This window comes from Gymnoscopelus braueri (genome assembly GCF_963280865.1).
Source record: "Gymnoscopelus braueri genome assembly, chromosome: 8".
NCBI classification, from domain to species: Eukaryota; Metazoa; Chordata; class Actinopteri; order Myctophiformes; family Myctophidae; genus Gymnoscopelus; species Gymnoscopelus braueri.
In genome coordinates this window covers 8,955,052-8,968,258 of record NC_137609.1, presented here as the reverse complement: position 1 = coordinate 8,968,258, position 13,207 = coordinate 8,955,052, and the positions used below count along the sequence as shown (strand labels likewise).

At 44.7% G+C, this 13,207-nt stretch overlaps 1 protein-coding gene across 1 annotated transcript in view; it reads left to right on the top strand.

The window, feature by feature from the left end:
• The window catches only part of LOC308090618 (nuclear receptor coactivator 2-like), a 124,677-nt gene that overhangs the window by 106,493 nt on the left and 4,977 nt on the right, over nucleotides 1–13,207 (top strand). The window contains exon 3 of the mRNA XM_080435864.1: nucleotides 4,267–4,518. Coding sequence (XP_080291990.1) covers nucleotides 4,267–4,518 — 252 coding nt within the window. The remainder of the gene's footprint in view (nucleotides 1–4,266; nucleotides 4,519–13,207) is intronic.

Below are 13,207 nucleotides of genomic sequence, written 5' to 3'. Positions count from 1 at the left end.
AATAAAATGAAATAAATACAATAAGATATAATCAAATTAATTACTGAAATAGTGTGTGACCATGAATCATAATCATAATTGTTTCACAATGACTCATGTGATATGTAATTGTCACTCTGTTATAGTTAACACTATAGTTCATCTTGTTGTTAGATGTTTGATAATATATTACTTTTTTTTAAAAATATTATAAAAAATGTCTGACACATACATACACACACATATACCCGTAACTAATAATTTATATATATATATATATATATATATATATATATATATATATATATATATATATATATATATATATATATATATATATATATATATAAATTATTAGTTAAGGGTTTAAAGGAGCCTCTTTGTAAGTCAATGAGGAGCATATTTTAAATGATCAATTTCTAGTCAATGGAGAATTTTTTTTTAATTTCTTGTCCACCTTTGGAGTTACATCATGATGGCAAGGTAACTACACAACCCAAACCTCTACCAAAGTGGTCTTGCAAATGTGGGGTTATTTATTGCGTGTCTCGTCCCGTCCCGTCCCGTCCCCCCCACTCATCCCGTCACGGCCCCCTGTCGCGGTCAACCCGTCCCGTCCCGTCCCGTCCCCCCCCCGTCCCCCCCCCCGTCCCCCCCGTCCCGTTCCCGTTCGTCCCGTTCGTCCCGTTGCCCGTCCGTCTCAACACACACACACACACACACACACACACACACACACACACACACACACACACACACACACACACACACACACACACACACACACACACACTGTGTGTGCTTGCAATACTTTGCCATGCTTTCTCCCTGGATCTATTTATTGCGGTCGCGTTTCCTTTCTTGCTTAAATACATTTTACTTCCTTGTATGATTTCATGAGCTGCTGCAGTGCTGCTATTCAGCCACAGAGAAGAACGCTGCTCTGGTTTTGGACTCCGTGATTGGTCAAGTTCAAGGAATCTGTGCTCGAGTTCATGGTCTTTTATAGAAATACGTCGCCGGCGAATCCCCGCCCATTCAGCCTGGCTTCATTATCCTGGCTGGACACAGCCTGTCTTGACATAGCCTAGCTCGACAAAGTTGCTCCTTTTCAGCCTGGCTTGGCGTCTGAGGAACGGAATAAACGAGGCTTTTCGGACCCGACTTTGTCAAACCTGGATTTGGCTTAAGGCCAGGCTTTGTTAATTCACCTTTTGAGGAACAGGCCCCTGGAGAAGATCTGTGGAGAAAGAGATGAAAGAACTTGGATGGACCTGGGGCCAAGTGCAGCACTGGGCAGTAGACAGACAGCATTGGCGTTCATTGGTGAAGACCTTATGTGCTATCCAGCACGAAGAGGATTAAGTAAGTAGTAAAGTAAAAATACCTCAAAATTGTACTTAAGTACAGTACTTGAGTAAATGTACTTAGTTACTTTACCCCACCACAGAGAGGAGGGATACTGATGGGCGGGGATTAGGCTTGTAACCGGAGAACAATGAAGCCAACGACCAACCAAAACCACTCATGCAAACGTTGTCCCTGCACGTTAAAACCACTCTCCGCCCACACAAGACCGACAGAAACACAGCTGTTTTTGTAATGTAATTTAAACCACTTAATGATTATAAAACGACTATCTTTTGGAATACAAACCTTCTTCAACATTCGAACTGTGTTAATATGGGGGAAAAAAACGAAAAACACACCAAAAAAACAAACTTATTTTGCTGTTTTCTACTGTTTCACAACGGGAGACATGAGGCACTTTTTTTCTAGGCACAGTCACATATTACTACCCATGTTACTCTGCTTTGTTTATAATGTTACTTTACCTTGCCTCTAAGGACAATTCAAGATAATAATTGTCTTTCTGGAAGCTATTATTTTCAATACCACAAAGATCACAAATGAATTGATGAATATTTTCCCTCTGCTCCCTCTTTTCAAGGCAAAGCTCAACAACCACAAAGGGGACAAGCTGAAGAGAAAACTTTGTGTTGATCCAGTGCAGGCGGACCTCGATATAAAGATGAAGATTGTCGACATTATGGAGCAGGCGGAGAGGCGCAACACTGACAGGCTAGATAGACTTGCAGAGGCTCATCATAGGATGAGCAACAGTTTTTACCTCCTCGTGAGACATTTAACATCCCAGCCACAAACCCTATGCAGCAAACCCCGATGGTAGCAGCAGTGATGGGCACACCAACATGCACCCTCCACCCAGGTTCATGCACACATGTCACACCCTTGTCTTGGGTGAGGGTAGTGTGTAACCCTTAGTACTTTTTAGTACAACCAGTTCATGTTCATGCTGGCATGCATGGCAAGGCACGCAGTTGGACAGGTTTTAACATGGTTTGTTTCCCCCAAGTGTCAATACAAATAAGTGACAAAAACAAAGGATACCAGATGTCTGTAAATTAGAAACATTCAAAAACAAATAACTTCAAATTATCAAATGTAAACTAATTGAAGTATTATTATAATAAAATAAAATGCAACAAATTATCAAATGATTTTTAAAATTAATTATATAATAAACACTTAAACAGTAATGCATTTTAACTCAATATAATAACAATAACACACCTCCTTAGAGACGACAGACAGCTCCTGAACATCATGAGCACCTCACTCAGCAGACACCAGCACAGACAGCAGACTGCCAGATAGTGAACAGCTCACCCCTTAAATACCCCATGGCCCCTCCCACCAGACAGACCAAATAATCAGGGGGTATTCATAATACTGTCACTTCTGTTCACTCGCCATAAACCGGCACAAAATACATCATGTACATTTAATATTTGTTTGTTAATGTTTGAATAAAGAACCTTAAACTTTGTACTTTGTTGTTTCTGTTTGTCCACACACACACAACCTAGCAATTGTGCACCATTGATAGGCATGTACAGCACAGAATATTGACAGTGACAGTGTGTGATCATTCTTTGTTCTTTATTCTGATCCCCAGATTAGCTTCCGCTGCCGTGGTCACTAGTCTTCCATATAAAACATCACAACATAAAACAACATACAATATTCATACAATATTCATACAAACAACAACTGACACTCGTCAGTCCAAATCTAAGCTACATTAAAATACTATGATAATTAGACAATACAGGAACATTGGTTAAACATCATGTACAAAAACATATTGATCATTCTAAGTGTGTGATCTCTCTCATTAATATCTGTTTAATAGATTTTTTGAATAAGTAATTGCTCTTGATTTTTAATATTTGCGGATAATGAGTTCCATTGTTGGGTGGCTCTATAAATAACATTTTTTTTAAAGTATTTCTGACTTTGGTTTTGGAATTTTCAAATACCCTGAGCTTACCTGTCTGGTTTGATAACTATGTTTTAGACCTGCATTCAATAATTGATCTCTGAAGAAATCTGGCTTCCCCTCAATAATTGCATTTCTGGAAAGACTATAAGACTAGATGTTAACTTAGCCTCAACAGTTAACCATGCCAAACTGTGGTGCATCCTCGAAACATTAGTTTTAAAAGAGCAATAAAGTGCTAATCTTACAGCTCTATTTTGTGCTAGCTGGAGTTTTCTTACTGTATATCCATTTTAGCAGCAGAGGACCACACAACCATACAGAACTAATGCCTGTGTTACCTCCTTTCTAATTAATGGTGTAATATAGGGAGAACATCTGCCCCATTTTCACAACAATAGTATCAATATGATCTGTCAAGCGCTCATCAATTGTGACACCAAGTAACTTTATTTTATTAACTTGCTGTATTGGGGTACCCTCTATAGATAGACTCAGTCGGAAGTCCCTAGCCAGCATTTTTCTAGTGCCCAAGACAATGCACTTTGTCTTGGACACATTCAAGATCAATTTGTTTTCTTTTACCCAATTTGACACTAATTGTAATTCATTTAACAATACTTCATTTAGTATATTGCTCGTTGTTGCAGCGCTAAACATGGTCGAATCATCCGCATACATCACCATGTTTGCTTGATCCAAAACATAGGGCATATCATTATCACACTGTCACAACACACCTGTGCATTCAACATACAGTATGCCCCTAGTCCTGTCCCATATCATACACACCGGCACCTGACCTCTACACACCATCACCCACATGCCCAGCGCCTGCATACTCTTACAGAGGTGCACTGATGCAGGAGGAAAATGAATAAGAGTCACTTTGAGTTAGAAACCTTTACGGTGTTATTACGCTGTAATATAAATTATATATTTTCTCTGATGCACCATTAACACCACCCTCTTTTCCTCTTAAGAAACCGCAACGTTTGTGATGCAGCACAAGGCCCAGTTGATTCAAGATGTTCCCACAGTCATGGCAATAGTAGACAGTCTTGGAACCACCATGGTCCATCCTGAGATCTATGCTGAGATACAAGCTGAGAAGACGAGCATGACCCAGATGAGGATGCTGTATGCCAAGGTGCTACAACCGGGGGCAACAAACATCAGAGCAGCGTTTTACGATGCCCTTAAACAACACCAACCCATCCTGTTGGAGAAGCTTGGTAAGATCACATTTATTACTAAATGACTTTTATTTTTATTTTTTTCAGAAGGTATCATTTTATAAATCAAGACTTTTAAGTTTCCACAGTGGAAAGTCTGGCAGTGAACTTAACACATTCCCTGCCATTGATGGAAATTTCCGTTAATTCAAATCCAAAGCTTGACCTCCATTGACGGAAATGTCTGTCAATTTAAAAATAAATCATTTGTTTTTAGAAATTACGCTAGAGGGCGCTCTTCCCCAAAGGAATGATCCCTTGACTGCGAGTGAAGGAATGGGCGGAAATGACGTCATCCCCAAAAAAATCACGTTTGTCTACTCCTATGTTATGAGTTGTAGAAAAACATATCTAGCTCGGATTTCTTATTTTTTTTGGTGAAAACGCCAGGTTACATCCGATGTAACCCTTGTTCTCTGAGTGGAGAGACTGGCTCTCCACTAAATATTATTCAATATTTACGGGAACTGACCCCCCGGGGGCAGTGCTCGTGGATACTCTTTAAGACACATCACATATGGTGGCCCTGCCCTGATTTGCAATCAGTGGGGTATTTAAGCCCCACCCAGGCAGAGCCACTTTGATTAACTTTGATTGACACGAATTTCGGAGCGGCTGATTCGTGGAGAGCCAGTCTCTCCACTCAGAGAACAAGGGTTACATCGGATGTAACCTGGCGTTCTCTTTCGTGGTCGAGACTGGCTCTCCACTAAATATTATTCAATATTTACGGGAACTCTCTAAGACACACCGCGAGGAAATAAGCAGACCCAGCCGCCCCCGCGGCGGCCAGAAGCAGTTTAAGCCCGAAGTATCAGCCCAAGGCGTGCTCCAAAATCCTATCATCCAACAAAGTATGTAATGCTCGTGGCCTAGGCGCAAGACGCTACCTAGGCCCAGCTGGCAACAGCCAGTCAATTGATTAGCCACCTAGCCCGCAAGACGCAGGGCTAGCATACTATGCACGACATCACTCCGAGCCCGGCCCGTCCTATGGGAGCCAGGGTCTCGGAGGCACGGTGAGTATGACCTGCTCTACCGCCTGGAGCCCAGCACTCGCTCCGTGGATGGGGTGCTGGCTGCCACGCTCAGTCGGTAGAACTGGGTAAATGTAGACAGAGTCGACCATGTTGCCGCTGTGCGGATCTCCGTCAGAGACGCACCATTCCACAGCACCCAGGAGGCCGCCGTCCCACGGGTGGAGTGTGCCCGCACCTAGGCGGCACTGGTACTCCTGCCCGCCTGTATGCCTGCGGGATCATTTCTGTGATCCAGCGGGACAGCCTAGCCTTTTCCAGTGGTCCAAGCACTCCTGCTTCAGCACCCGAAGAGCTGGCCTGTTACTCTGTGGGCCTGTGTGGCCCTGACGTACGACACTAAGCTCTAACAGGGCAGAGTGGGAACCGACTCTGTCCTTGTACTCCATCTGTCTGCATGTCAAGAGGGACAGAGCTCAAACACCAGATTGGGATATACCTCTGCGAGAACTTTGGGGAGAAAGGCCAGGATGGGACGTAACACTGCTCCTCCATCATCTGGGCCTAGACCTGCAAAGCTCCTCATGGACTGACAGAGCTTGCAACTCCACAATTCTCCTTGCAGATACGACTGGTGAAGGCCATGTCCTGCTGCGGAGCCCAGCACGCACTCAGTGATAGGGGTGCTGGCTACCACACCCATGCAGTAGAACCTGATAAATGCGGACGGCGTCCAACAGGAGCCGTCCCACAGATCTCAGCTAGAGGGGCACCCCGCCAGACGCCCATGAGGCAGCGAGGCCCTGTGTGGAATGTGCAACATTCCTGTTGGGGCTGGCCTGCCTGCCCACCTATACGCCTGCTGGATTGTCTCTCAACCTATTGAGGGAGCCCAGCCTTGGAGACCATCTGCCCAAGGCAGATAGGTCCATACACACTTTCAAGGCCCTGACAGGGCCCAACAGTGACTGCAACCCTGCTCCACTGCCCTGAGGGGGTGGGAAGGGTGCAGTTCAATAGACTGACTCGTACTCTGATCAGGCCATAAGGTGGAATGCAGGGATTGACACCAGCACCACCCAAGCATTGCCATGTAGGAAGCGTCAGCATCTCTCATGCACGACAGGGACATTCTTGTAGCTGCAGCTGAATGCTGCCTCGAGAGAAGCCATTGCAGCCCAAGTGCTCACAGGCTCAGATGCCCCATGCCGCAAGGCACTGAAGGCACCCGGTACCACCTCCTGTGGGGGGACTGCTGGCCTACCGTGAGAGGGCCACGAGCCCCCTTCGGCAACTGGGTAATTTACATGTTGCCCTTGTTTGGGACCGTCGTGTCACTGGCTGATCCCCAGCGCAGCGACACAATTATCTTGGGATGAGGAGGGAGCTCACTCCGTGGCTCACACGACCACGCCGGCTTCCGCCCTGCAGAACTAATTCAGGTGCGTAACTGGCCATGCCGTAGCACACCCGTACGGTGCGTTCTGCTCACCCCTGACAGTCTCTGCATGCTCCACTGTGTCACCGTCCTGACGGGACTACATACCCGAACGCGTTAGCTGACCCCGCAGCAATACGCCCGTATGGTGCATGACTGTAAATGACAAGGAGTGTACGGCGCCAAACAGGAGCCGCCACACAGACCTCAGATAGAGGGGCTGGCCTGTCTGCCCACCTATACGCCTGCTGGATTGTTTCTCAACCCATTGAGGGAGCCCAGCCTTGGAGACCATCTGCCCAAGGCAGTTAGGTCCAACACCCTTTCAAGGCCCTGACAGGGCCCAACAGTGACTGCAACCCTGCTTCACTGCCCCGAGGGGGTGGGAAGGGTGCGGTTCAAGACTGACTCGTACTCTGATCAGGCTGGATAAGGTGGAATGCGGGGATTGACCCAATCCGTACTGGCCGCATGTTCAGGAGAGCCGGGGGCACAATGCGTGCCGCGGCTGCCATCAGCCCCAAAGGGCATAGGTACAGCCTCCAGGTCAACCTGGCCCTCAACTGAAAATCTGGGCGAGCCCAGAGGGTGGCCCGTCCCACTGGAGCAAGGGACAAAGTCCCTGCTCTGGCCTCTAACCCATGCCGAGCCTGCAACCTCTCTTGTCGAGGCGCCGGCCTCAGTGCCCAAGTGCCGCCGGAGCCTGGCCACATCGTTGTGGCACTGCTCCTCTGAGCAAGCACGCACCAGCCGGTCATCCAATCCTGGATGCGGAGGCTCTCCCGACGCCAAGGTCCCAGGACTGCGTCCAAGCTACTCTTGCTACTCTTGCTCTCCTTTAGGATCTTGTTCTCAAAACAAAATCCATCTCTACAGACCTGTCCAAACCAGGCAGGGCAGGTAAAGAGGGGGAGCCATAGCCTGAGCTTGGCTCTCACAGCTCCGACGCCCACGGACGTTTAGTCTGTTGGGCTGGAGTGGAAACGGCAACACACCATATATGTTGCGCTCCGTTCGTCCCTGACAGTACGGATGTGCTCCGCTGGAATCACCAAACCCGGTTCTCCAGCGAACTATGCCACAGCTGTAGACCGACCCAGTCGGCGATACGCTGTATAGCATGCAATGACTGATTCAGGGGACCCCTGGCAGACCCAGCGCGTTCTGTCTTGCGTCACTGAGACCAGATTCACCGACAGAACTCCGCCACGGACGCGTAGACCGACCCAATCGGTGATACGCCGCATAGTGGGCTATAATGGCCGCCCAGGTTGTGTTCGACAGACCACCAGCCGCCTGCCAAGTGATTCCACTGACGGAACTCCGCCACGAACCCGCGAACCGGCCTAGCCGGTAATACGTTGTATAGCGGGCTCTAATGGCTGCTTTCTGTGTGTTCCAACAGACCACCAGTGCGCCCCGCCCAGTGTTCCCACTGACGGGACCCCGCCACGGACACGCAAACAGACACAATCGGTGATACGCCGTAAAGCAGGCTATAATGACTGTCCACACCAGTGGTGGAGAAAGTACTCTATTACTTCGGCAAGCTGCTCACAGCCCCGCCGGAGCATTCCTGCCATCACCTCCCGTGCACATCCACGAGCCTCCTTAGCTCGTTGTAGCCGGGCACTGGCCTCTTGGCCTAACATGGCCGATGGCTCAATAGGCCGCTTCATCGGACAAGCTCGGTCCTCCTGCCGCAGCTTGGACTAGGACCGCCACCGATGGCGCCTCACCGGCCGGAGAGCAGCCATACTCCATAAAGGTCAGGGCTATTAAGGTCACGCAAGCGCCGCGTAAGCGCGCGCCGATACGGTGACGGAGTAGCCTCTGTGTTTGGCTAGCTGCGTCCGGATAGCCATGGCTCTGTGCATTCTCGGGATGAGCAAGGAGCTTACTCCGTGGCTTCACACCGATGACCGGATTCTACCACGCAGAATTACACCTAGGTGTGTAGACGGCCCCGCCGTGCCACACACCATATATGGTGCGCTCCGCTCGCCCCTGACAGTACGGATGTGCCCCGCTGGAATCACCAAACCCGGTTCTCCAGCGAACTACGCCACAGCCGTAAACCGACCCAGTCGGCGATACGCTGTGCAGCGTGCAGCGACTGATTCAGGGGACCCCTGGCAGACCCGCCACGGACGCGTAAACCGACCCAATCGGTAATATGCCGTAGAGCGGGCTAATGGCCGCGGGTATACTGTTGCAATTGTTCGACAGACTCCCAGCGCGCCCCGCCAGTATCTCCACTGGCGGAACTCCGCCATGGACGCCATGGTCACCCTGGGACGTTCAGTCTGTTGGGTTGTAGTGGAAACGGCTTGCCTCCAACCAACAGGCACACGGCCTGCTTAGCCTTAGCTGGCAAGGACCTCCAATGGAAACAAAGACCACCAGGACTTTTTGAACTGTCCTTTTTAGGCAAAGTTTTTTAAATGTAACTGCTTTTCGCTATTTTACATTTCCATCTCCAGCCAATTTTCCATATGTATATATATATATAATATATATACTTCTCTGCACATATACAGTGGTAGCCAGTTGAGATCATCACATTGGGTACCCACTAGATCAGTACCTGTCAGGTACCCATCAAAGCCACACCCCTCTGGAGGTGTGGTTTTGCCTTGGAGGGAGGAGTTTAGCATTATTTTTTTCCCCACCGTGCAATACAGTAAGTGGACAGTAGATGGCAGGGCCGAGCAACTATTGGTTGTTGTTGCTATTCTAAACCAAGTCCTATTTGCACTGCATTTTTTCTTGTTAAAGAGACAATTTAAAAAACATGTGTGTGTAAAGGGTTTACACACACATTTCACACACATTTCAATTTGTATTTAAAGTGAAATATCCCTTTAACTATATTCTACAGTTTAACCCAGTAATTCTCAACCTTTTTCATTTCAATTTCATTACAGTATGTATTCTCTTATCTATTGCTTTATTTAGGCATTTTGTATCACAATATATATCTTTTCTTTTAATAATAATAATAATAATAATAAGGGTAATAATAATAATAATAATAATGACTCAAAATATATATACTGTAGGGCTGAAGTGGTTAGTGTGTTCTGTAATTGTAATCAAGATCTACAAAGTAACTTGTAACCAAATGTCATTGTAGTGGAGTAAAAGTACAATATTTTCCTCTGAGATGTAGTGGAGTAGAAGTAAAAGTATTGAATATTGAAAATACTCCAGTAAAGTAAAAGTACCTCAAAGTTGTACTTAGTAAAAATAGTAAATGTACTTATAGTTAGTTTCCAACACTGGGGGGCTAATTATTAGTCAGTCAGTGGCCTGGTGGTTAAGGCTGTGGGCCATTGATATTGGGATCTGAGTTCGATTCCAGGATGAAGCAACATTTGCAATTTAGCATTTGTGCAATTTAATGTCTGTCATTTTAGATTTCTTTGGCTATTCAAACATAGCAACTCAAACTACAAGCTCATAGTGTGCCACACTATAACTTTTTGAAAAAGAATCTGAAAATGTGTGCAAATCTTTGAATCTATATACACATTATAAAATCAAATCTTTGCTTCTGGGGGTCCCTGGAACAAGAGATGGGGGGTCCCCCACTGTTCACTGAACTCACTGTCTGTTTGACTGTGAGGAGGTGTCGTAGCCAAACAGGTTATGTTAATTATCGTAGCACAGAGCCTGTTGCCTTATCTCTCTACAAGTTGGGCATTTAGCAGACGCTCTTAATACAGAGAGATTTACAGTAAGCAAGGTAAACACGAGGTAATACATCTAATAAATAGAAATAATAATCTAGGATCTCTCTCTAAAAATCAGGAAATAAAAATACATACTTGAGTTAAAGTACAAAAGTATTGGTATCAAAATGTACTTGTAAAATGTACCAAAAGTAGAAAGTAGGCCGAAACTAGCAGATCTACAAGCTCACTATGTGTCGCATAGCGACGCATTGTGAGCTTGTACTGTAGATCGCCTATTTTCAAATGGCTGAAATGTATATAGGGCTGAAGTGGTTAATGTATGTTTTGTGATAATAATCAAAATCACTAGGAAATCATCCTAATGGAGGCAATTTGTCAATGTTTTGCATGTGTTCACATGCATTACATGCAAACACTATATATATCTTTTCTTTTAATAATAATAATGGCTCAAAATATATGGCTGAAGTGGTTAGTGTGTTCTGTGATTTTAATCAAAATCTAAGTGACTAGTAACCAAAGTTTTCAAATAATTGAGGAAGAGGGAGAGGGAGGGAGAGAGAAAGAGGGAGAGAGAGAGGGCGCAAGACAGAGAGAAACACCTATTGAGGTAGCGGGGGGAGGGGGAGGTTTAACTATCACAAGTAGAAATACTCTGTTAACTTACAAGTAAAAGTTAGGAAATCAAAATGTATTTAGTGTGTGTGTGTGTGTGTGTGTGTGTGTGTGTGTGTGTGTGTGTGTGTGTGTGTGTGTGTGTGTGTGTGTGTGTGTGTGTGTGTGTGTGTGTGTGTGTGTGTGTGTGTGTGTGTGCATCAACTGCTCAGCTGTGTGTGTATGTGTGTGTGCATCAACTGCTCAGCTCTCTCATTGATGTCTCTCTCTCCCCCTCCCCCTCTCTATCTTTCTCTCTCTCTCTGTCTCTCTGTCTCTGTCTCTCTCTGTCTCTCTCTCTGATGCGCATTGACTGAAAGCAGTGATTTGACCCTGGAACTCTTGGAGTTAAATTAACACTGATAAATAAGAGTGACGTTTTAACAGTTAACAGTATAAACTCTCAATGAAGAAGATAGATGATGCCGATATTATACAGTTTAGACTGATGATAGGTTCTTGGTTTACCTATGATCCTAAATTATTATTTCTATATGCATTTGAAATTACCTCGTGTTTACCTTGCCTACTGTAAATCTCTCTGGATTAAGTGCTTGCTTTTTGTCTGCAAACTTCTAAATAAAGTAAAGGTTTCAGACAATGACATGCAAATTAACGTTGGCACCTTGGCCATGGGCTTTTTGTTTGTTTCAACCAAACTTAGGCCATCACAACGGACTCAGGAGCCCCCACCTCAGTGTGACCCCCCACCCCACCCCACCCCACCCCCAAACACACACGGACACACACAGCTCAGAACAGTAAAGATGGCAGATAGTGGAGTGGAGTAGAGAGTTGTCTTATAATTTACAGACCAAGGTTCAAATACAGTTTGGTATAGGAGTAATTTTGTGAAACTGTTGTTTCCGATGTTTTTATGTGTTTAGTTTGTCTAATATGGTTTAATGTGTTAAACATTGTTGTTTATAAAGAAATACTCTGTTTTTCAATCATAAATCTAAATCTGCAATGTAACTAGTAAATAAAGCTGTCAAATAATTGTAGTGGAGTAAAAGTATAATATAGCCGATCTACAAGCTCACAACACGTCACATTGCGACGCGTTGTGAGCTTGTAGTTCGGCTATTTTCAAACATTTTTGTACTTTTACTTTTGGTACTTTAAGTTTATTTTGATGCTAATACTTTTGTACTTTTACTCAAGTTACATTTTGAACACCGGCCTTTTAGTTGTAACAGAGTGTTTTTATATTGTGGTATTGTGGATCTGCTATTTCCAAAAAAAAACGTATACATTTTATACATTTGAAAAGTGTAAAGAAAACCACAAAAGAAAACCACATTAAAAACATAGCATTTTCGTGCCATGATGCAAGCAAAAGCTAGAAAAGGAAAATTATAATCTTTGTCCTAAGCTGGAATTGAACCCCGACCACTTAACGGAGAGTCCACAGCCTGGACCGTCAGGCCACTGATACCACACTTTTATAATTTGAAATATCTGATACTTAACCCTACCCGACATAGCTGTAATATATATGCAGATGTACAGCTCACAACATGCCACTTCGTGTCACGATGCAAGCTTGTACATCTGCTATTTTTTGTTGTGTAGGAAAGTAACTAAGTACATTTAAGCAAGTACTGTGCTTAAGTACAATTTTGAGGTTATACTAGTTACGTTGTAGATTTAGATTACTTGTAGAGCTTGTAGATCTGCTATTTTCAAAAGATTTGTATACATTTTATACATTTGAAAAGTTGTGAAATGGGACATTCTACATAATGAGTACTTTCTACTTTTGGTACTTTAAGTACATTTTGATACCAATACTTTTGTACTTTACTCAAGTACATTTTTATTTCCTCACTTTTACTTGTAACGGAGTATTTCTACTTTGCAAAAGCTAAAAAAGGCTAAATTAAAATTATCGCCTTATGTTGGAATCGAACCCCAACTAT